Genomic DNA, 25,980 nt, shown 5'->3' with positions numbered 1-25,980 from the left:
TCCAGTGTTCTTGCCTGGAGAATCCCAGGGACGGGGGGGGCCCGGTGGGCTGCCATCTATGGGGTCACACAGAGTTGGACACAAATGAAGTAACTTAGCAGCAGCAGCAGCAGCAGCAAAGTAGAAAGAAATGACATACGTTCAGACCAGAGGTGTTTTACATATTGACAGGTTTTTGTTTGTTTGTTTGTTTTGGTTATTTGGAAGGTATTTCAAAGTCTTATTTGACTCAGAATAAGAAATCAATTTTCCAGGGGTTACTTCTCATTTGTCTACTTGAGAAAAAGCAGAGTAAAGAATGTACACAAAATTTAATGACTTTTTGGACTTGTTTTGATTCCTAAAAAATAGGAATCTGCAGTATTTTGCTAGAAAATAAGGAGATGTTTGATATTAAGCATGTTTTTAGGTTGTTTCTAATACAAATATTTTTGGTTATTCTTGACCATCACAGATACACCGAGGAGCTAAAGGATTTGTCCGAGATCTTCAGGGTAACCCAATTGCCAATGCCACCATCTCTGTGGAAGGAATAGACCATGATGTCACATCTGGTGGGTATTCTTTGCTGTGATCAGAGGCTCTAGTATTGCATAGGAAACCGTGGCTACTTCTTAGCATCGTTATATTCTTATACTGTTCTTTGCAAAGCAATTAAATGCCGCATGTCTCTTTACACTGTCTCTCTCCAGCTTTGATCTGGTTAAATTTTTATCTGGGGAACAGGTCAGGCAGTTACTTAGGATGGCTGCTCTATTTAGAAATTGGGGTGCAGCAGGTGGCATAGTTTCCTCAGCTGTCTCACCCCAGAGCTGTGAGGTTGGGCCATCTGTGAGGCTCTGCAGTTGTCAAGGCAAAGGAAGATGAACCAGTTGGAATTAAAATACTGTATCTTAATGATCTCTCCTAAGAAGAGGTTTTAAAGTGCTGTTAATTGGTGGACCTCAGGAGGGAGCAGAAGAGTAGGAAGAAGGGTAACTGCCTGTGTTTTGTTGTCTAGGATTTCCCATCCATTTCTTCATTTGATCTGTGTCATAAAGCCAGATGTATCCAAGATTGAAAAGGACCTTACAGGGTTGAAGTTGATGTTTGTTATTTCTAGGTTTAAAGCCCTCTTTCCATTTTCCTAGTTTGGGGGAAATGGTGTGTTTTTCTGGCAAACTTGTCTATTCCAGTTAATAAATATCTTTCCAACTCATTTTAGTGTAATTCTCATTTGTTGGTATCTTATCAAAAACAACAATATCTTTTTAGCTATTAAACTCTACAAGTTTCAAGACCTTTGCATTAGTTAACCTTTAAATTAGTTCCCAAACATCCTATACCATTAACTCTTATTTAACCTCCACATTTATAATTTGTATTTTTTAATCTTGATTTTTTTTCTAAAATTCCATTTATTTATTCAAACAACAATGCTTATCAACACCTGATGAAGTGCCAGCCCACCTTCTGAACCAATATACCAGAATCTGTGCCAAATTATTGCTCCCTTCACCCCCGGGGATGGACTTCTTAAAGGACCTAGGCCGTACAACTTATGGCCACAATCAACTGCTTTTGTTAACCTTAGTAACATGTAAACATTATTTTCTCTGCATTCCAGATGTGAAAATTTTAGGAAAATCTCACATTGGCAGTATAAATAGGTAGAAAGGAATGAAATCTGAAGAGCAGGTTCTGGGACTGCAGCTTTTTTAAAAATTAATTTATTTTTTATTGAAGGATAATTGCTTTACAGAATTTTGCTGTTTTCTGTCAAACCTCAACATGAATCAGCCATAGCTATATATATGTCCCCTCCCTTTTGAACCTCCCTCCCATCTCCCCCCATCCCATCCCTCTAGGTTGATACAGAGCCCCTGTTTGAGTTTCCTGAGCCACACAGCAAAGTCCCGTTGGCTATCTATGTTACATACGGTAATGTAAGTTTCCATGTTACTCTATCCACACATCTCACCCTCTCCTCCCCTCTCCCCATGTCTGTAAGTCTGTTCTCTATGTCTGTTTCTCTATTATTGCCCTGTAAATAAATTCTTCAGTACCATTTTTCTAGATTCCATATATATGCGTTAGAATACAGTATTTATCTTTCTCTTTCTGACTCACTTCACTCTGTATATGTTCTAGGTTCATCCACCTCATTAGAACTGACTCAAATGCATTCCTTTTTATGACTGAGTAATATTCCATTGTGTATATGTACCAGAACTTCTTTATCCATTCATCTGTCAATGGTCATCTAGGTTGCTTCCTTGTTCTAGCTTTTGTAAATAGTGCTGTAGTGAACATGTTTCTCTTTCAATTTTGGTTTCCTCAGGGTATATGCCTAGAAGTGGGATTGCTGGGTCATATGGTGGTTTTATTCCTAGTTTTTTTTTTTTTAAGGAATCTCCATACCATCTTCCATAATGGCTGTATCAATTTACATTCCCAGCAAAAGTGCAAGAGCGTTCCTTTTTCTCCACACCCTCTCCAGCATTTATTGTTTGTAGGCTTTTTGATAAGGGCCATTCTGACTAGGGTGAGGTGATATCTCATTGTAGTTTTGATCTGCACTTCTCTAATAATGAGCAGTATTGAGCATCTTTTCATGTGTTTGTTATCCATCTGTATGTCTTCTTTGGAGAAATGTCTGTTTAGGCCTTTTTCCCGCTTTTTGATTGGGCTGTTTGCTTTTCTGTCAATGAGTTGTATGAGCTACTTGTATATTTTGGAAATTAACCCTTTGTCAGTTTTTTTCATTTGCTATTGTTTTCTCCCATTCTGAGGGTTGTCTTTTCACCTTGCTTATAGTTTTCTTTGCTGTGCAAAAGCTTTTAAGTTTAATCAGGTCCCACTTGTTTACTTTTGTTTTTATTTCCATTACTCTAGGAGGTGGGTCATAGAGGATCTTGCTTTGATATATGTCATCAAGTATCCTACCTATGTTTTCTTCTAAGAGTTTTATAGTTTCTGGTCTTACATTTAGGTCTTTAATACATTTTGAGTTTATCTTTGTGTGTGGTGTTAGGAAGTGTTCTAATTTCCTTCTTTTACGTGTAGCCATTGAGTTTTCCCAGCACCATTGATTGAAGAGGCTCTCTTTGCCCCATTCTATATTGCCTCTTTTGTCAAAAATAAGGTACCCATAGGTGCATGTTTTTTTTTTTTTTTTTTCTGGGCTCTCTATTTTGTTCCATTGGTCTGTATTTCTGTTTTTGTTCCAGTACCATACTGTCTTGATGACTGTAGTTTTGTAGTATAACCTGAAGTCAGGAAGATTGATTCCTCCAGCTCCATTGTTTCTCAATACTGCTTTGGCTAATCAGGGTCTTTTGTGTTTCCTATGAATTGTGAAATTTTTTGTTCCAGTTCTATGAAAAATACCATTGGTAATTTGATAGGGATTGCATTAAATCTGTAGATTGCATTTGGTAGTATAGTCATTTACACAATATTGATTCTTCCTACCCAGGAACATGGTATATTTCTCCCTCTGTTTATGTCGTCTTTGATTTCTTTCATTAGTGCCTTATAATTTTCCTGTATACAATTCTTTTGTCTCCTTAGGTAAGTTGCTTCCTAGATATTTAATTCGTTTTGTTGCAATGGTGAATGGGATTGATTCTTAATTTCTCTTTCTGATTTTTCATTGTTGGTATATAGAAATGTAAGTAATTTCTGTGTATGGATTTTGTATCCTGCAACTTTGCTAAATTCACTGATTAGCTCTAGTAATTTTCTGATACTATCTTCAGGGTTTTCTATGTACAGTATCATGTCATCTGCAAACAGTGAGAACTTTACTTCTTCTTTTCCAATCTGCATTCCTTTACTTTCTTTTTCTTCTCTGATTGCTGTAGCTAAAACTTCCAGAACTATGTTTAATAATAGTGGTGAAAGTGGGCACCCTTGTCTTGTATTCTGATCTTAGAGGCAATGCTTTTGGTTTTTCACCGTTGAGAATAATGTTTATGGCCTTTACTATGTTGAGGTAGGTTCCTTCTATGCCCATTGTTTGAAGAGTTTTAATCATAAATGGGTGCTGAATTTTGTCAAAGATTTTTTTCTGCATCTATTGAGATTATCATATGGTTTTTATCTTTCAATTTGTTAATGTGGTGTATCACATTGATGGATGTCCATATATTGAAGAATCCTTGCATCCCTGGAACAAACTCAACTTGATCATGATATATGAGTGTTTTGATGTATTGCTGAATTCTGCTTGCTAAAATTTTGTTGAGGATTTTCGCGTCTATGTTCATCAGTGATATTGGCCTGTAGTTTTCTTCTTTTTTGTATTGTCCTTGTCTGGTTTTGGTATCAGGGTGATGGTGGCCTTATAAAATGAATTTGGAAGTGTTCCTTCCTCTGAAATTTTTTAAAAGCATTTTAGAAGGGTCGGCATTAGTTCTCTAAATGTGTGATAGAATTCTCCTGTGAAGCCATCTGGTCCTGGGCTTTTGGTTTTTTAGGGGGGATGTTTGATCACAGTTTCAGTTTCAGTGCTTGTAATTGGGTTGTTCATAATTTTAGGTTATCTATTTTATTGCCATATAATTGTTCATAATAGTCTCTTATAATCCTTTGTATATCTGCATTGTCTATTGTAAACACCTCTCCTTTTTCATTTCTAATTTTGTTTATTTGATTCTTCGTTTTTGTCTTTATGAGTCTGGCTAAGGGTTTGTAAATTTTGTTTATCTTCTCAAAGAACCAACTTTTAGTTTTATTAATCTTTACTATTTTTTTTTTTATTTCTTTTTCATTTATTTCTGCTCGGATCTTTATGATTTCTTTCCTTCTACTAATTTTTTTTTGTTCTTCTTTTTCCAGTTGCTTTAGGCGTAAAGTTAGGTTGTCTATTTGATGTTTTTCTTGTTTCTTGAGGTAGGATTGTATTTCTATAAACTTCCCTCTTAGAACTGCTTTTGCTGCATCACATAGGTTTTGAGTTGTTGTGTTTTCACTGTCATTTGTTTCTAGAAATTTTTTTGATTTCCCCTTTGATTTCTTCAGTAACCTGTTGGTTGTTTAGAAATGTGTTGTTTAATCTCCATGTGATTGCGTTTATTACAGTTTTTCTTTCTTTCTTTCTTTCTTTCTTTCTTTTTGTAATTGATATCTAGTCTCATAGCATGTCGTGGTCAGAGAAGATGCTTGATACAATTTCAATTTTCTTAAATTTACTGAAGTTTGATTTGTGACCCATGATGTGGTCTATCCTGGAGAAGGTTCCAGGTGCACTTTAGAAGGTATATTCTTCTGCATTTGAATGGAATATCCTGAAGACATCAATAAGATCCGTCTCATCTAATGTATCATTTAAGACTTGTGTTTCCTTATTAATTTTCTGTTTTGATGATATGTCCAATGGTGTCAGTGGGGTGTTAAAGTCTCCTACTATTGTTGTGTTACTGTCAATTTCTCCTTTTATGTCTGTTAGTGTTTGTCTAATATATTGAGGTGCTCCTATGTTGGGTGCATAGATATTTACAATTGTTATATCTTCCTCTTGAATTGATCCCTTGATCATTATGTAGTGTCCTTCCTTATCTCTTGTAATCTTTATTTTAAGGTCTATTTTGTGTGATATGAGGATTTCTACTCCAGCTTTCTTTTGCTTCCCATTTGCATGGAATATATTTTTCTGTCCTCTCACTTTCAGTCTGTATGTGTCTTGAGGTCTGAAGTGGATTTCTTGTAGACAGCATATATATGGATTTATTTTTTTATTTTTTTATTTTTTTTGGTATCCATTCAGCCACTCTGAATGGTTGGAGCATTTAATCCATTTACATTTAAAGTAATTATTGATATATATGTTCCCATTGCCATTTTCTAATTATTTGGGGTTGATTTTGTAGATCTCTTTTCTTCTGTTGTTTTTTTTTTTGACTATGTAAGTCCATTTAACATTTGTCGTAAAGCTGGATGGTGGTACTGAATTCTCTTAACTTTTGCTTGTCTGAAAAGCTTTTTATTTCTCCAACAATTTTGAATGAGACCCTTGCTGGGACAGTAATCTTGGTTGTAGATTTTTCCCTTTCAGTATTTTAAATATATCCTGCCATTCCCTTCTGGCCTTTAGAATTTCTGCTGAAAGATCAGCTGGTAGGGGCATGGGGTTTCCCTTGTATGTTACTTGTTGCTTCTCCCTTGCTGCTTTTAATTGTAGGGAATATGCTTCCCTGGTGGCTCAGATCGTAAAGTGTCTGCCTGCAATGTGGGAGACCTGGGTTTGATCACTGGGCTGGGAAGATCCCCTGGAGAAGGAAATGGCAACCCACTCCAGTACTCTTGCCTGGAAAATTCCATGGACAGAGGAGTCTTGTAGGCTACAGTCCATGGGGTCACAAAGAGTCAGACACGACTGAGCGTCTTCACTTCACTTCACTTTGCTATGCACAAACCTGTATTATAATTAACAGGGCCTCTTTGCAAAATAAGAATAACTTTCTCATCTCCCCCAGGCGAAGGGCTGGGAGCAGTAAAAGGTACATCGTGGAAAGACATCTTGAAAACAAGATGTTGAAGTACTGATGTGACTGATGGAAAACCATTAGTGACTGTTCCCATAACCAGAGCCTTGAGGGAGTTGCTGAGAAAGGGTATCACTAGTCAAAGGGCTAAACAAAGTCATGAAAGGCCTGGAGGTTTGACATTGAGGACTGTGCATTGTATATCTTTATCCCCGATCTGAGATTGTAAAGAATAGATATCTCCAGTGCACGAGTAAGGAAGTAGAAATTAACAATAAAAGGCATGCAAGGATTAGTATCTGGGCTTTTGCCTGTAATTGGCATCAGTCCCCTGATCCCCACTTTATTTCTGAGTCTTCTTTTTCCTTACTGTTCTGTGGCACCACTCCCTCAGGTCGGTTTGTTGTTGGGCCGGTCCCAACATTAATATTTTTTCTTTGTGTTTAGTTTTTATTAGTATGATTAGTATGTGTCTTGGCCTGCTTCTCCTTGGGTTTATCCTGTATGGGGCTCTTTGTGCCTCTTGGACTTGGTTGACTGTTTCCTTTTCCATGTTAGGGATAATTTTCAACTATAATCTCTTCAAAAATTTTCTTATACCCTTTCTTTTCTCTTCTTCTGGGACCCCTATAATTCGAATGTTGGTGAATTTGACATGGTTCCATAGGTCTCTGAGACCGTCCTCAGCTCTTTTAATTCTTTTTACTTTATTCTGCTTCTGAGAAGTTATTTCCATCATTGTATCTTCCAGCCCACTGATTCATTCTTCTGATTCAGATATCCCGCTATTGGTTCCTTCTAGAGTGTTTTTAGTTTCAGTAATCGTGTTGTTTGTCTCTGTGTTTATTCTTTAATTCTTCTAGGTCTTTGTTAATTGATTCTTGAATTTTCTCCATTTTATTTTCAAAGTTTTGATTATCTTTACTATCGTTATTCTGAATTCTTTTCCAGGTAATTTTCCTATTTCCTCTTCATTTATGTGGACTTCTGTGTTTCTAGTTTGTTCCTTCATTTGTGCAGCATTTCTCTGCCTTTTCTTTTTTTTTAAGTTATTGTGTTTAAGGTTTCCTTTTCCCAGGCTTGAAGGAAAGTTGAATTCTTTCCTTGAAGAAGGTTGACTTCTTTCTTCCTTTTGGTTTCTGCCCTCCTAAGATTCACCTGGTATTTGTGTGAGCTTCATATAGGGTGAGATTTGTGCTGAGTTTTTGGTTGCTTGTTTTTCCTCTGATGGGCAAGGCTGAGTGAGGTGGTAATCTGATGTCTGCTGATGATTGGGTTTGTGTTTTTGTTTTGTTTCTTGTTTAGATGAAGCATTCTGCACAGGGTGCTACTGGTGATTGGGTGATGCTGGGTCTTTTATTTCAGTGGTTTCCTTTGTATGAGTTCTCACTATTTGATACTCCTTAGGGTTAGTTCTCTGGTAGTCTAGAGTCTTGGAGTCAGTGCTCCCACTCCAAAGGCTCAGGGTTTGATCTCTGGTCAGGAATGAAGACCACAAGTGATTTGTTATGGCATTAAGTGAGATTAAAACAAATATCCAAATGAGAACCCAAAGATGAACCCCAGACAAATGCAGTTACAAAATCAGGCAAATAATAGTTAAAATAATGGAATATACACATATACATATACACCCATGAGCAAAGTGAAAACAATCCAACAAAAATAAAGTACAGTACATTGATCCAGCGAACAGAGGAAATAAAAAATTATATTTACCAGTTAAGAATAAAACTAACTTAAGAACAAACTGGAAAACAAAGCTAAAGCAAGGTTCTAAGTGGGGAATGAAGCAGTGAAAACAAAACTAACAAATATGTTGAGAGGAAAGGAAAGAAAGAAAGAATAGATATGCAAGGTTAAATAGGAGTAGGTGAAGAAGATTTATATACATTAAAGATTAACTGCAAGGGGAAAAGAACAGTAGGAAACACAAAGGAATAAATGTGGAAAAAATATAATAGGTTTAAAAAATTAAAAATTAAAATAATTAAAAATAGAAAAGAGGAAAAAAAGGAAGAAGAAAGAAAAAGGGGGGTGGGGGGAGGAAAACTCCACAGAACTGCAAAAGTGCAGTGTAGAGGCAAAGGTTTATAACAACAATAGAAAATGTGACTGGATATGCACATATACATATACACCCATAAGCAAAGTCAAAACAGTCCTACAAAGATAAAGTACAATACATTGACCCAGCAAACAAAGGAAACCAAAAATTATACCTACCAGAACAAAACTAATTAAAGCACAAACTGGAAAACAAAACTAAAGAAAGCTGCCAATTGAGGAATAAAGCAATGAAGATAAAACTAACAAATATGTTGAGAGGAATTGAGAGAAAGAAAAGAAAGAAAGAATAGATATGCAAAGTTAAATAGAGGTAGATAAAGAAGATTTATATACGTTAAAGATTAACTGCAAGGGGAAAAGAACAGTAGGAAAAACAAGCAAAGGAATAAATGTGGAAAAAATAATAATACGTTTAAAAAATTAAAAATTAAAATAAAAACAAACAAAAAACCCAGAAAACAAAAAGAGAAAAACTCCACAGAACTGTAAAAGCCAGTGTAAAGGCAGAAGTTTATGACAACAATACAAAATGTGACTGAGGGAAAAAAAGAAAAACCTCAAAAGCTTAATTGGATTTCTTAATGCCAATAAAATCAACAACTACAACAGAGGGGGAAAAAAGAAAAAGCAAAAAGAAGAATAATAAATGTTTTTCTTGAGTCAGTGCTGTAAGGGTCCTTTCCCACGCTGGGAGTCACATTCCACCTCACCTCCCTAGGATGCCCTCCAACACTGTGCTGATATCTGAACCTGCTGTGGGGGCTGCTCAGATTCTAATCTGGTCTTACTCCTGTGTGTTCTTGCCTCCAGTGTCCACCGCTATCAGAGCTAGTGCATTTTCTTTTGTGGGCGCTCTCAATGGCCTTTTATACATTCCATAGACACAAAATCTGCTTAGTTGGTTGTGTGGATTTAATCTGCAGCTTGTACATCTGGTGGGAAGGTTTTGAATCTTCTTTCTTAGCCTCACTGTCCCTGGGTTTCAGTTGCAGTTTTATTCCCACCTCTGCATGTGGGTCGTCCAGTGGGGTTTGCTCCTGAGGCTGCCCTGGAGGACTTGGGTCTGCCCCAGTGAGGGCCAGGTGTGGAGGTGGTGTGGCTGCTTGGGTCGCAGGGGTTCTGGCAGCACCAGGTACTCGGGGGGGTTGGCGGCTAGGGCAGCAGGAAACAGTGCTCTAGAAAGGATGGTAAGTAGTCTTAGCCAATACACTCCAGTATTCTTGTTTGGAGAACCCTCTCTCTGACAGAGAAGCCTGGCAGGCCACAGTCTACAGGGTAGCAAAGAGTCGGACACGACCAAAGTGACCCCACGTGCATAAATGCAAGGCTATTTTTTTTGACTGTGGCATCTCTGCCCCAGTGAGAGTTGAGCATGAACATGGCGCAGCTGCTTGGGTTTTGGGGACCCTGGCGGCGCCAAATGTGCAGGGACACAGACCGCTTCCCCTGCAGGAGTTATGGCCCTACCAGAGTCTTTTTCGAGCCTCTTGTGGCTGGTGCTCAGAAGGCCTCTGTGGCCCGTCTTTCTTCACAGCTCCACCCATTCAGGCACTTAGAGGCTCCTTTGCCTGGGGTCCTTCTCTGTTGTTCGCTGTGTCAGGCACATAGAGCGGCCCCCTGGCTGGGGTCGTACTCTGTAGATCGGCACGTGGGACACTTAAAGGGGCACCTGGGTGGGCTCCTGCTCTGTAGTTTGGTGCATCAGTCACTGAAAGGAGCACCCTGGATGGGGTCCTACTCTGTAGTTCAGTGCAGTCGGGCGTTTGATGGGCCAGCCTCTGTTGTTCAGATGCCAATGCTGGCGTGTGGGGAGAGAGAGGCTATGGTGATGGCTCCACCCCATATGTGTGACTCAGCAGTATTGCCTTGCTTCCATGGTTGCCTGGCTTTCTTCTACCAGCATTTCCCACCACTGTCTCCTCCCTCACATCCCCTCAATCCATCTCTCTGCAGTCAACAGCAGCCCTCACCCTGAGATTGCTCCACAATCCCTAAACTCCAGCTCCCAGCAGCTGCCCCTTCCAGGAGACCAGCATTCCTGCCCGGGGTATGTATGGCTGTGGCAAGGACTGTCTGATTCTCATTACATTTAGGCTGCCACAGATCAGCTGTTTTACTCTCAGCCTTAAATGTTTCTCCTCTGACTCAGACCTGATGTGGGGTCTGACCCCTGCTTCAGTTCCCCCACCCACCAGAGGCAGGTGCAGTCCTACTAACACTCCTGTTCCCCCCCCCCCCCCAGTTCCTTCATCCTACCGAGTTTTGCGTGTGTCTTTATGTTCTTTTCCGCTAGTTCCTTCATCCTACCGAGTTTTGCGTGGGTCTTTATGTTCTTTTCCGCTGGTCAGGTCCTCCTGTCCGCTCTCAGCTGGTGTTCTGCATGCACTTCTGTGTCTGAAGGTGTGTTCCTGATGTATCCATGGAGAGAGATGTACTCCACGTCCACCTACCCCTGCGCCGTCTTGTTCTCCCTTGACACTGCAGCTTTTCAAGGGCAGCACAGGGTAGTCAGGAGAAACAAGCAATGGGGCAGTGGAGTCAAAGGTGGGGAGAAAACCTAGTGCCTTGTCTGGGAAGCCTGAAAGTGTTTCAGGAGAGATGAAATGTGAACTGTCAGGAAAGATGCACCTTTGAATGAGGCACTGTGGAGGCTTGATGAGCCTATTTCAGTGGACTGTGGAGGAGGAGAAACGGGCCTGAAATGGGGAGTATTGACAAGTCTTTCTAGAACTTTTGCTGTAAAGTGAAGAGAAATGAGACACTAGCTTAAAGATGTAGAGTCCAGAGAGGAGAAGAGATGGTGATGGGAGTTTATTTTTTCAGATGGTTTCCATATTCACAGTGAAATATTAATACAATGTGAAGCATCAACTAAGAGTGAGGATGAAGAGAATGCTGTACAGGTGTTAGGAAAAGGGAGAATTCCACTTGGACCTTGCTATTCAGAGTGTGGCCCCTACCAAGATTGAATTCAGCATCACCTGGAACTAGCTAGAAATGCAGAATCTCAGGCCTCACCCCAGATCTAGGGAATTAGAATTTGTTCCTTACTATTTCCCAGGTGATTGATGTGCACTAATCTAGGAAACAGGAAAGTGAAAGGACTTGAGAGGAAGACAGCGCAGGACAGGGCCTTGTGTTTGTAGACAGGGGACAGCTCATCATCGGTGTGTGTTTTCCCGAGCCCCTTGCAGCCACAGAGGCAGGCAGAGAGTAGAGGGGTGGGTGTTTCCCAGTGCTGGTGGCTTGCCAGGCATATAAGCAGGTGGGGAACAGTACGTCAGTTGAAGGAGACATGTGAGTAGATGACTGGGGAGGCTGGGAACCTAAGCTGCTCAAGGAGAGGATGTAGGTGCAGGAACACAACTCTGCTTAGAAATCCTCTGGAAAACTGGTTGAAAATGCAATCTTAGAAAGCACGCCAGACCAGCTATTCTGAGTCTTTAAAAATCTAAATTCTATCACATCCCTCAGGATTTCCAAAGAGATGCCATTGGGTCACACTTTGTGAGATGCCTACCCAGACTCTCAGATCTTCACAGCCAGATGGCAGTAAGAATCAAATCATGGTGCCAGCAGCTTGGGGACTTGAGAATATCCATTAATCTGTGTTATTTCTGATGTGAATATGATGGTTCATCATATTAGAAGATTCATTAGATAACACTAATATCTGTAAAACTGCTATAAGAAATGATGCTTTCTAGAGAGTGTCATACTCTTTTCAATGGAATTTCATGAAATTCTATAAATATCTAAAGACAGGGAATAAAAATTGAATTTGGGTGGCATAACTATGCATTTCTCATCTGTGCCTGTGACTTGATATTCTGTTCCCCACAGCAAAGGATGGTGATTACTGGAGATTGCTCGTTCCTGGAAACTATAAACTTACAGCCTCAGCGCCAGGCTATCTGGCAATAGCAAAGAAAGTAGCAGTTCCTTATAGCCCTGCTGTCAGGGTAAGTGACTGTGATAATAGCTAAAATTTATTAAGCACTTACCGTGGGTCAGGCATATTTAAATCATTATATTTAGCTTTCATAATAACTCTATGATGTAGAATTATTATTACCCTGTTGTCCATGTGTTAAGAGATGAGAAAACTGAGGCCTCGAAAAGTTAAGTGACTTGCCCAGAGGCTCAGTGTTTAATTTAATAACACTCAGTGTGAAACTCTGTTACCATTTCTCATTTTCTGAGGATATCCACGAAAAAATTAAATAAAACTTTAAAAAATTAAGCTTTTATTTGCTGATCTTGATTTACATCTAAATAATGCTCTGTTTATCTTTTTATCCCTAACAGCTAGTATCATACCTTACTCAATAAGTATTTTGAAAAATAAATTAGGCCTGCAACATAATTTTAGGCGCTAAACATCTATTAAGCACATACTATGAGCAAAGTCAGGTCTCTGTGATAAGAACTATAAAAAATGATACCTATTTAAGTAGATGCCATTTATTGGTATTTTACTAGTAAGGGTGATGGTGATGAGACCAAGATTTTCATAGAGCATGATTATACTATTATCCTTGTAATATATTACTATGGAATGGCCTACAGGATTTCCAATTGAAAGCCTTACTTGAAAAGGATTTATTGTAATTTTGGTTATATACCCAAAGTTTGGAGTATAAATGCTTGGATTTGCAAGCTAAATATCTTGGGTTTTTAAATGGTCCTTTGGTTTTGATTGTATGTGTTTATTAGGCTGGATATGTATTAAAATCAGGAGGTAAATTTGAACAAATAAATCCTGGAAAAATGTGCCTTCAGAGTCAGGTTATAAAAGATTTCAACTATTTTGACCCTTGACCTTTCTGCTATGTGTTAATTCAAGGAGGTATTGAGTAGTCACACTGTTAAATAACCATAAGCTTGAATGGCCAAATAAAAGAGCTCTTAGCTCCATGTGGAATGGAGCAGGGCTATTTCATGGGTCAAAAAGAGGTTGCATATTTTAAATAGTCCTTTGTGGGGAAATGTATGAGTTCTCCATAGACCTAATGAGGATGACCAGTCTATAGGAGAGTTGAGCTCCTGGGTTACTGATCTTCATGGTGGTTTGGAGGTGTGTGTATTTCCATCAGTTCTTTCACAGATTCAAGATTCTGGAAAACAGAACCCTGTAAAAGCTATGTATGGGGTTTTTTTTTTTAAATTTTTATTTTTAATTAGAAGATAATTACTTTACAATATTGTGATGGTTTCTGCCATACATCAGTATTAATCAGCCCTAGACAGAGTGAATAAGTTAAAAAGAGAAAGACAATATTAATGCACATATATGGAATCTAGAAAGACAGGACTGATGATCCTGCTAGCAGGGCAGCAAAGGAGATGCAGGCGTAAAGAACAGACGTTTGGACGCAGTAAGAGAGGAGAGAGTGGGGTGATGTGAGAGAAGTTACATCTTTTTATGGGAGAAAAGACTGTCTTTAAATAATCTGCCTATAAATAATCTGCTTTCCAATAATCCTGTGCATGTGCATGTGCTAAATTGATTTAGTCATGTCCGATTCTTTGAGACCCTATTAAATCAAAGCACATTTCAAACATAATGACTTTTCCCCTAACTATTCTTTTTCCCCAAAAGTATCTTTTTGGTTATCATGAGAGATTTTTTAGGATTTACTTTAATTGAGATGGCTAGATTGAGATTATTCTAATAAACTCTAAACCTGCTCTTCATTTTTAATTTTAGTTTTTATAAGTGCATAATCAATTTGATAATAATATATTATTATTTTCTCCTTTAGGTTGATTTTGAACTGGAGTCATTTTCTGAAAGGAAAGAAGAAGAGAAGGAAGAATTAATGGAATGGTGGAAGATGATGTCAGAAACTTTAAATTTTTAAGAAGGCTTCTAATTAATTGCTTTTAATCTATATAATGTATGTAGTATGATGTAATGTGGCCATTTTCTTTTAGATTTTGTGCAGTTAATATTTAACATTTATTTTTGATCATTTAAATATTAATAAACATTACTTAAAATAGACTCTTAGGTTAAAATATAAGAACATGGTCTATAACATTCTTTTTCCTATATATGTGATACAGAGGACTGTAGAAGAGATTTAAGTGATTATACCATTTTAGGCTTAGATATAATATTCCATGTGTTATTTACAGTACAGAACTTTTTGAGTAATTCTAGCTTTTAAAAATTAGTGAGTCCACTGTTGGTTGCCATAGGGGAAGAAGAGATAGGGAGTCTGGGATCAGCATGTACACACTGCTGTATTTAAAATGGATAACCAACAAGGTCCTACTGTATAGTACAGAGAACTCTGCTTAGTGTTATCTGGCAGCCTGGAGGGGAGGGATATTTGGGAGAGAATGGATACATGTATATACATGATTGAGTCCCTTTGCCATACACCCAAAACTATCACAACATTGGTAATCGACTATACTCTAATATAAAGTAAAACACTTTAAAAATCCTAAAAAAAAAAAAAAAAAGTAAGGAAAATGTATTTGAAAAAGCATCTGTGCGATGGATACAGGGGGAGAGTAAACAAGGGGTACTTTGACATGATAAAAGTTAAAAGCAAAAAAAAAAAAAAAAGAAAGTGAGTCCTTTTAATTAATGTATTTGGTGACAGTGTCGCATAATGAATGCCACTGGAAAGGTCAACAGCTACAGCTTGAGTTGTGAACACCATACTGAAAGACTTAAACAGTCCTGTATTAATCATCATTGTGTATTGTACTGTCTAGCTATAGGAGTATGATCTTGTTAACGCATTCTTGACGGGAATAAAATGTACATGTTTAGTGAGAAGTTTTACGAAAGAAGTGGAAATTGATTTCTTGCTGTATATATTGGCGCAATAGTGTTATATTATTCAGTGTGCTAACACTACTTCAAAGGGTAGGGTTTCTCTTGGTTGTAGATTGTCTCAGAATTGCATTCTGAATGAATAAAGATTTTAAAAAATCCCTATGGTATGTATTTTAATTCTCTATTATTTTTGGTCTACAGTTTTGATCTTGTGATAAAAAACATATTCCCTTGAGAGCATCCTCTCATTGATTCATCTTCTATAATTTTAAATTTATTAAGTTACTGCTGTATGCCAAGCACAGTGCAAGCACTGCACTGCGTGCACTGTGTATATTATTTTGGTGGACAAAATGTGATTCCATTGATCAGGTGTGGACATAAACTTTAAATACATATACACAAAAATGAATATGTAATTAAGCATTGTGATGAGTGAAGTGATAGGAAGGACTAGAGTGTGGATAAAAAGAAATGTCAGAGCATCTTGCTTTAGACTAGATTCAGGGATGGCCTCTCAGTGCAAGTTAAGCCCATACTTAGACTATGAGCTCAGTTCGGTCAGTTCAGTTGCTCAGTCGTGTCCGACTCTTTGCAACCCCATGGACTGCAGCATGCCAGGCCTCTCTGTCCATCACCAACTCCCGGAGTTTACTCAAACTCATGTCCATTGAGTCGGTGATGCCATCCAACCATCTTATCCTCTGTCATCCCGTTCACCTCCTGCATTCAATGTTTCCCAGCAACAGGGTCTTTTCAAATGAGTCAGTTCTTCACATCAGGTGGCCGAAGTACTGGAGTTTCAGCTTCAGCATCAGTCCTTCCAATGAATATTCAGGACTGATTTCCTTTAGGATAGACTGGTTGGATCTCCCTGCAGTCCAAGGGACGCTCAAGAGTCTTCTCCAACACCACAATTCAAAGGCATCAGTTCTTCCGCACTCAGCTTTCTTTATAGTCCAACTCTCACATCCATACATAACTACTAGAAAAACCATAGTTTTGACTAGACAGACCTTTTTCGGCAAACTAACGTCTCTGCTTTTTAATAAGCTGTCTAGGTTGATCATAACTTTTCCTCCAAAGAGCAAGTGTCTTTTAATCTTATGACTGCAGTCACCATCTGCAGTGATTTTGGAGCCCCCCAAAATAGAGTCTGTCATTGTTTCCACTGTTTCCCCATCTATTTGCCATGAAGTGATGGGACCAGATGTCATGATCTTAGTTTTCTGAATGTTGAGCTGTAAGCCAACTTTTTCACTCTCCTCTTTCACTTTCATCAAGAGGCTCTTTAGTTCTTTGCTTTCTGCCATAAGAGTGGTGTCATCTGCATATCTGAGGTTATTGATAGTTCTCCCAGCAATCTTGATTCCAGCTTGTGTTTCATCCAGTCCAGCATTTCTCATGATGTACTTTGCACATAAGTTAAATAAGCAGGGTGACAATATACAGCCTTGATGTACTTCTTTTCCTATTTGGAGTCAGTCTGTTGTTCCATGTCCAGTTCTAACTATTGCTTCCTGACCTGCATACAGATTTCTTAAGAGGCAGGTCAGGTGGTCTGGTATTCCCATCTCTTAAAGAATTCTCCACATTTTGTTGTTATCCACACAGTCAAAGGCTTTGGTGTAGTCAGTAAAGCAGGAGTAGATGTTTTTCTGGAACTCTATTGCTTTTTCAATGATCCAACGGATGTTGGCAATTTGATCTCTGGTTCCTCTGCCTTTTCTAAATCCAGTTTGAGCATGTGGAAGTTCACGGTTCATGTACTGTTGAAGCCTGGCTTGGAGAATTTTGAGCATTACTTTGGTAGCGTGGGAGATAAATAGAATTATGCGGTAGTTTGAGCATTCTTTGGCATTGTCTGTCTTTGGGATTGGAATGAAACTGACCTTTTCCAGTCCTGTGGCCACTGCTGAGTTTTCCAAATTTGCTAGCATATTGAGTGCAGCACTTTAACAGCATCATATTTGAGGATTTGTAATAGCTCAACTGGAATTCCATTACCTCCACTAGCTTTGTTTGTTGTAATGTTTCTTAAGACCCTCTTGACTTCGCATTCCAGGACATCTGGCTCTAGGTGAGTGATCACACCATTGTGATCATCTGGGTCATGAAGACCTTTTTTTGTGTAGTTCTGTGTATTCTTGCCACCTCTTCTTAATATCTTCTACTTCTGTTAGGTCCATTCCATTTCTGTCCTTTACTGTGCCCATCTCTGCATGAAAATTTCCCTTGGTATCTCTAATTTTTATGAAGAGGTCTCTGGTCTTTCCCATTCTGTTGTTTTCCTCTCTTTCTTTGCATTGATCACTGATGAAGCCTTTCTTATCTCTCCTTGCTAGTCGTTGGAACTCTGAATTCAAATTGGTAAATCTTTCCTTTTTTCCTTTGCCTTTAACTTCTCTTCTTTTCATAGTGGCTTGTAAGGCCTCTTCAGACAACCATTTTGCCTTTTTACATTTCTTTTTCTTGGGGATGATCTTGATCCCTGCCTCCTATACAATGTCACGAACCTCTGTCCAGAGTTCTTCAGGCACTATATCAGCTCTAACACCTTGAATCATTTGTCACTTCCACTGTATAGTCATAAGGGATTTGACTTAGGTCATACCTGAATGGTCTAGTGGTTTTCCCTACTTTCTTCAATTTCAGCCTGAATTTGGCAATAAGGAGTTCATGATCTGAGCCACAGTCAGGTCGAAGTCTTGGTTTTGCTGACTGTATAGAACTTCTCCATCTTTGGCTGCAAAGAATATAATCAATCTGATATCGGTGTTGGCCATCTGGTGATGTCCATGTGTAGAGTCTTCTCTTGTGTTGTTGGAAGAGGGTGTTTGCTGTGACCAGTGTGTTCTCTTGGCCAAACTCTGTGAGCCTTTGCCTTGCTTCATTCTGTACTCCAAGGCCAAATTTGCTCCTTACTCCAGGTATTTCTTGACTTTCTTCTTTTGCATTCCAGTCCCCTATAATGAAAGACATCTTTTTTTGGTGTTAGTTCTAGAAGGTCTTGCAGGTCTTCATAGAACCATTCTATTTCAGCTTCTTCAGCATTATTGGTTGGGGCATAGACTTGAACTACTGTGATATTTAATGGTTTGCCTTTGAAATGAACAGAGATCATTCTGTCGTTTTTGAGAGGACATCCAAATACTGCATTTCAGACTATTGTTGAGTATGATAGCCAGTGCATTTCTTCTAAGGGATTCTTGCCCAAAGTAGTAGATATAATGGTCATCTGAGTTACATTCACCCATTCCCGTCCATTTTAGTTTTCTGATTCCTAAAATGTCGATGTTCACTTTTACCATCTCCTGTTTGACCACTTCCAATTTGCCTTGATTCATGGACCTAACATTCCAGGTTCCTATGCAAAATTGCTCTTTACAGCATCGAACTTTACTTCCATCACCAGTCACATCCATAACTGGGTGCTGTTTTTGCTTTGACTCTGTCTCTTCATTCTTTTTGGAGTTAGTTCTCCATTGATCTCCAGGAGCATACTGGGCTCCTACAGACTGAGTACGTGTGAGCAATGCAGAGTTACTGAACATGCATTTGTATGTATGGTGGTGGTGATATGGTTGAGCAATGCTTCAGGTTGATGTTGTTGTTCAGTCACTAATTGGCGTCTGACTCTTTGTGATCCCATGGACTGCAATCCACCAGGGTTCCTTGACCTTCACCATCTCCCGGAACTTGCTCAAACTCATGTCCATTGAGACGGTAATGCCATCCAACCATCTGATCCTCTGTTGCCCTCTTCTCCTGCATTCAATCTTTCACAGCATCAGGATCTTTTACAATGAGTTGTCTCTTCATAGCAGGTGGAAATTTCAACTGCATCATCAGTCCTTCCAACAAATATTCAGGGTTGATTTCCTTTAGGATTCACTGGTTTGATCTCCTTGAAGTTCAAGGGACTCTCAAGAGTCTTCTTCAACACCACAGTTCAAAAGCATCAATTCTTCAGCAGTCAACTTTCTTTATAGTCTGACTCTCACGTCCATACCTGACTACTGGAAAAACCATAGCTTTGACTATATGGATTTTTGTCAGCAAAGTGATTTCTCTGCTTTTTAATATACTGTGTAGGTTTGTCACAGCATTTCTTCCAAGGAGCAAGCGTCTTTTAATTTCATGGCTGCAGTCACTGGCCACAGTAATTTTGAAGCCCAAGAAAATAAACTCTGTCACTGTTTCCAATTTTTCCCCATCTATTTGCCTTGAAGTTATGGGACTGGATGCCATGATCTTAGTTTTCTGAATGCTAAGTTTTAAGCCAGCCTTTTCTCTATCCTATTTCACCCTCATCAAGAGTCTCTTTAGTTCTTCCTTTTCTGCCATTAGAGCAGTGCCATCTGCATATTTGAGGTTATTGATATTTTTTCCCAGCAAACTTGATGCCAGCTTGTGATTCATCCAGTCCAGAATTTTGCATGAATGTACTCTGTATGTAAGTTAAATAAGCAGGGTGACAATATACAGCCTTGTTGTACACCTTTCCCAGTTTTGAACCAATCCATTGTTCCATGTCCAGTTCTATCTATTGCTTCTTGACTTGCATACAGATTTCTCAGGAGACAAGAAAGGTGGTCTGGTATTCCCAGCTCTTTAAGAATTTTCCACATTTTGTTGTGATCCACATAGTCAAAGGTTTTAGGGTAGTCAATGAGGCAGAAGTAGAGGTTTCTCTAGAATTGTCATGCTTTTTCTACGATCCAACAAATATTGACAATTTGATTTCTGATTCCTCTGCCTTTTCTAAATCCAGCTTGTACATCTAGAAGTTTTCACTTCACATACTGTTGAAGCCTAACTTGAAGGATTTTGAGCATTACCCTGCTAGCATGTGAAATGAGCACAATTGTACAAGAGTTTGAACATTCTTTGTCATTGTCCTTCCTTGGGATTGGAATGAAAACTGACCTTTTCCAGTCCTGTGGCAACTGCTGAGGTTTCCAAATTTGCTGTCATAGTCAGTGCAGCACTAAACATGTGGCTCTAGGTGAGTGATTACACCGTCATGGTTATCCGGGGCATTAAGGCCTTTCTTGTATAGTTCTGTGCTTTCTTACTACCACCTCTTCTTAATCTCTTGTTCTTCTGTTAGCTTACCATTTCTGTCCTTTATCATGCCCATCTTTGCATGAAATGTTCCCTTGGTAGCTCTAATTTTCTTGAAGAGAACTGTAGTCTTCCCCATCCTATTGTTTTCCTCCATTTCTTTGTATTATTCACTTAATGCCTTCCTATCTCTCCTTGCTACTCTCTGGAACTGAGCATTCAGTTGGATATATCTTTACCTTTCTCCTTTGCCTTTTACTTCTCTTCTTTCCTCAGCTATTTATGAGGCTTCCTCAGACAACCACTTTGCCTTCTTGCATTTCTTTTTCTTAAGGCTGTTTTTTGTCACTGCCTCCTATACAAAGTTATGATCCTCTGTTCATAGTTCTTTGGGCACTCTATCTACAGGATCTAATCCCTTGAATCTGAATAGATTCACCTCCACTGTATAATCATAACGGATTTCATTTAGGTCATACCTGAATGGCCTAGTGGTTTTTTATATTGTCTTCAATTTAAGGTGGGTATAGGGTTTTTATTACATAGTTTTAACCATTGTAATAGCTGCCAAAATATATACTGGCTTAAACATGATAGAATTATATTTCTTGCTCAGATACCTGTACTGAGCAGAAGACAGAAAAATTAGATGACTTTTCTCTACCTTGCCATTCTGAGTCTCATTCTGACAGATGATCTGCCATCTTCTACATGTGGCCACCAAAGTTGCTGGTGTTCATCTTCATTGTAGCCAGTGGGAAAGAGGAAAGACCATGGAGGAGCAGGTTAGGGTTGCCTGTATGAATCAGGCCTGGAAGTAGTATATGCTACTTCTACTCACATAATATTGCCTAGAATTGTATCCTCTTGCCATAATAATTGCAAGAGAATCTAGGAAACGTAGTCCATCAGCACACCTCGGCTGGTGAAGGAGAACTTGATCTTTGGTGAACACCTGCAGTCTCTGCTAGATAGAAGGAACAGCAGATGTAGAGGCATTGGGAGGTAGGAAAGAACATGGATTGCTGAAGGAATAGAAAGGGAGGTGGGAAGTCAAGGCTGGGTAAGTCAGCAGGCCTAAAGTCATGTAGGACCTTATGGACCAGAATTGAGATTATGGGGTTTTGATTTTAGAATCACTGAATGGTTTTAAGCTAGAAGTAGTTGTTGCTCGTCACTCAGTCATGTCTGACTCTTTGCAAACCCATGGACTGCAGCATGCCAGGCTTCCCTGTACTTAACAATCTCCCAGAACTTGCTCAAACTCATGTCCATTCAGTCAGTGATTCCATACAACCATTTTGTCCTCTGTCGTCCCCTTCTCCTCCCATCCTCAGTCTTTCCCAGCATCAGGGTCTTTTCCAGTGAGTTGGCTCTTCCCATTGGGTGGCCAAAGTATTGGAGTTTCAGCATCAGCATCAGTTCTTCTGATTAATATTCAGGGTTTATTTCCTTTAGGATTGACTGGGTTGATCTCCTTGGTGTCCAAGGGACTCTCAAGAGTCTTCTCCAACACCAGTTCATGAGCATTCATTCTTCAGTGCTCAGCCTTCTTTATGGTCCAACTCTCACACCCAGGAATGACTACTGGAAAAACCATAGCTTTGACTATATGGACCTTTGTTGACAAAGTAATATCTCTGCTTTTCAATACATTGTCTAGGTTTCTCATTGCTTTTCTTCTGAGAAACAAACATCTCTTAGCTTCATGGCTGCAGTCACCAGCCGCAGTAATTTTGTAGCTTAAGAAAATAAAGTCTGTCAATATTTCCTTTGTTTTCCCATCTATTTGCCATGAAGTGATGCAACTGTATACCATGATCTTAGTTTTTGAATGTTGAGTTTTAAGCCAGTTTTTTCACTATCCTCTTTCACTTTCATCAAGAGACTCTAATTCCTCTTTGATTTTTTGCCATAAGGGTGGTGTCATATGCATATCTGAAGTTGCTTATATTTTTCCCAGCAATCTTGACTCAAGCATGTGCTTCATCCAGCCTGGCATTTCACATGAAGTACTCTGCATATAAATTAAATAAACAGGGTGAGAATATACAGCCTTGATGTACTCCTTTCCCAATTTGGAACCAGTCCATTATTCCATGTCTGCTTCTTAACTGCATATTGTTTTCTCAGGAGGCAGGTCAGGTGGTCTGGCATTCATATCTCTTGAAGAATTTTCCACAGTTTGTTGTGATTGACACAGTCAAAGGCTTTAGGGTGGTCAATTAAACAGATGTAGATGTTTTTCAGGAATTCTCTTGCTTTTTCTATGATCTAAAGGATGTTCAGGATTTGATCTCTGCATCTTCTGTCTTTTTAAATTCAGCTTGTGCATCTGGACATTCTCAGTACACATACTGTTTGAAGCCTAACTTGGAGGATTTTGAGTATTACCTTGCTATCATGTGAAACTAGCACAATGGGACTGTAGTTTGAACATTCTTTGGCACTGTCCTTCTTTGGTATTGTAATGAAAACTGACCTTTCCCAGTGCTGTGGCTACTCTGGGTTTTCCAAATTTGCTGGCATATTGAGTGAAGTACTTTAACAGCATCATCTTTTAGGATTTGGAATAGCTCAGCTGGAATTCCATCACTTCCTTTAAGCTTTGTTCATAGTGATGCTTCCTAATGAGGTAGAAATTGCTAGGCAGGCAGTCAGTGTAGGGCTCTTGGATCTCCATCTTTTTTTCAGTAAACATCTCACTCCACAACCTAAAGCTATACCCTTTGTTTCAGTTTCCTGACTTTCAGAGCAATTCATCTTCAGTCTGGTAGATCGAACACTCAGATCCTGGACAGGACAACCATTAACTCCTGGCCCTCTTATCTAAAAGAAAAACAAAAGGTAGAAAATAAACTTTTGGCCTATATCTGGTCCTTTGTGGAATGGCGAAGGTCATAAGGTAGGGTCACAGGACGGTAACTCAATGTATTAGGAGACTTAGAAACTGGGAATCAAAAGAAGTCGTAAAAGTATCAAGTTAAACATTTTAAAATGATTGGCTAGAAATGACATATGTTATGGACAGGAACCAACCAGATCAATACCAAATGTACAGATCAATACTAATGAGGATATAAGTTGCTGTTATCCCACCTTTGGGGGACTCTTTGCCCGCTCTCAGTGTCTATGCTGAGAGATTTGTACTTTCTTCTTAAAATAAATCCTATTTGCTTGCTACTGTGAGATTTGTGTGTTTGAAGTTCATTCTTTTGCCCTGCAAACAAGGACTTGGTTTCCCATTTCACTAAGACCAACTTGAGTTTACATTGCAGGATGTCTCACTCTAGGTGAGTGATCACACCATCATGGTTATCTGGGTTATTAAGATCTTTTTACGTATAGTTCTTCTGTGTATTCTTGTCACCTCTTCTTAATATCTTCTTCTTCTTTTAGGTCCATAACATTTCTGTCCTTTATTGTGCTGATCTATGCATGAAATATTCCCTTAGTTCAGTTCAGTTCAGTAGCTCAGTTGTGTCCGACTCTTTGGGACCCCATGAATCTCAGCATGCCAGGCCTCCCTGTCCATCACAAACTCCCGGAGTTTACTCAAACTCATGCCCATCGAGTCGGTGATGTCATCCAGCCATCATATCTTCTGTCGTCCCCTTCTGCTCCTGCCTCCAATCCCTCCCAGCATCAGGGTCTTTTCCAATGAGTCAACTCTTCGCATCAGGTGGCCAAAGTATTGGAGTTTCAGCTTCAGTATCAGTCCTTCCAATGAACACCAAGGACTGATCTCCTTCAGGATGGACTGGTTGGATCTCCTTGCAGTCCAAGGGACTCTCAAGAGTCTTCTCCAACACCACAGTTCAAAATCATCAATTTTTCGGCGCTCAGCTTTCTTCACAGTCCAACTCTCACATCGTACATGCCACTGGAAAAACCATAGCCTTGACCAGACAGTCCACTGTTGGCAAAGTAATGTCTCTGCTTTTTAATATGCTATCTAGGTTGGTCATAACTTTCCTTCCAAGGAGTAAGCGTCTTTTAATTTCATGGCTGCAGTCACCATTCGCAGTGATTTTGGAGCTCCCCAAAATGAAGTCTGACACTGTTTCTACTATCTCCCCATCTATTTCCATGAGGTGATGGGACCAGATGCCATGATCTAAGATCCTGAATGTTAAGCTTTAAGCCAAAATTTTCACTCTCCTCTTTCACTTTCATCAAGAGGCTTTTCAGTTCCTCTTCACTCTCTGCCATAAGGGTAGTGTCATCTGCGTATCTGAGGTTATTGATATTTCTCCCAGCAATCTTGATTCCAGCTTGTGCTTCTTCTACCCCAGCATTTCTCATGATGTACTCTACATAGAAGTTAAATAAGCAGGGTGACAATATACAGTCTTGACATACTGCTTTTCCTATTTGGAACCAGTCTGTTGTTCCATGCCCAGTTCTAACTGTAGCTTCCTGACCTGCATACAGGTTTCTCAAGAGGCAGGTCAGGTGGTCTGATATTCCCATCTCCTTCAGAATTTTCCACAGTTTGTTGTGATCCACACAGTCGAAGACTTTGGCATAGTCAATAAAGCAGAAATAGATTATTTTCTGGAACTCTCTTGCTTTTTCGATGACCCAGCAGATATTGGCAATTTAATCTCTGGTTCCTCTGCTTTTTCTAAAACCAATTTGAACATCTGGAAGTTCTCGGTTCATGTATTGCTGAAGCCTGGCTTGGAGAATTTTGAGCATTACTTTACTAGCGTGTAAGATGAGTGTAATTGTGCAGTAGTTTGAGCATTCTTTGGGATTGCCTTTCTTAGGGATTGGAATGAAAACTGACCTTTTCCAGTCCTGTGGCCACTGCTGAGTTTTCCAAATTTGCTAGCATATTGAGTGTAGCACTTTCACAGCATCATCTTTCAGGATTTGAAATAGCTCAACTGGAATTCCATCACATCCACTAGCTTTGTCCATAGTGATGTTTTCTAAGGCCCACTTGATACCACATTCCAGGATGTCTGGCTTGGGTGAGTGATCACACCTTTGTGATTTTCTGGGTCGTGAAGATCATTTTTGTACAGTTCTTCTGTGTATTCTTGCCACCTCTTCTTAATACCTTCGGCTTCTGTTAGGTCCATACAATTTCTGTGCTTTATCAAACCCATCTTTGCATGAAATGTTCCCTTGATATCTCTAATTTTCTTGAAGAGATCTCTAGTCTTTCCCATTCTGTGGTTTTCCTCTATTTCTTTGCATTGATCGCTGAGGAAGGCTTTCTTATCTCTCCTAGCTATTCTTTGGAACTCTGCATTCAAATGGGAATATCTTTCCTTTTCTCCTTTGCTTTTTGCTTCTCTTCTTTTAACAGCTATTTTAAGGCCTCCTCAGACAACCATTTTGCCTTTTTGCATTTCCTTTCCATGGGGATGGTCTTGATCCCTGTCTCCTGTACAATGTCATCAACCTCCATCCATAGTTCATCAGGCTCTCTATCAGATCTAGTCTCTTAAATCTATTTCTCACGTCCACTGTATAGTCATAAGGGATTTGATTTAGGTCATACGTGAATGGTCTAGTGGTTTTCCCTACTTTCTTCAGTTTAAGTCTGAATTTGGCAATAAGGAGTTC

At 39.2% G+C, this 25,980-nt stretch overlaps 1 protein-coding gene across 1 annotated transcript in view; it reads left to right on the top strand.

Annotated features, from left to right (window-relative positions):
* CPE (carboxypeptidase E) overlaps nt 1-15,491 on the top strand; it is a 153,640-nt gene extending 138,149 nt beyond the window's left edge. The window contains exons 7-9 of the mRNA XM_061140923.1: nt 455-554; nt 12,381-12,499; nt 14,303-15,491. Coding sequence (XP_060996906.1) covers nt 455-554; nt 12,381-12,499; nt 14,303-14,401 — 318 coding nt within the window. The 3' untranslated portion in view covers nt 14,402-15,491. The remainder of the gene's footprint in view (nt 1-454; nt 555-12,380; nt 12,500-14,302) is intronic.
* The last annotated feature ends 10,489 nt before the right edge of the window (nt 15,492-25,980 follow it).

Source organism: Dama dama, chromosome 5, assembly GCF_033118175.1.
Source record: "Dama dama isolate Ldn47 chromosome 5, ASM3311817v1, whole genome shotgun sequence".
Lineage (NCBI taxonomy): Eukaryota > Metazoa > Chordata > Mammalia > Artiodactyla > Cervidae > Dama > Dama dama.
The sequence above is the reverse complement of the archived record's forward strand: the minus strand, read 5'-3'. Positions and strand labels throughout refer to the sequence as shown.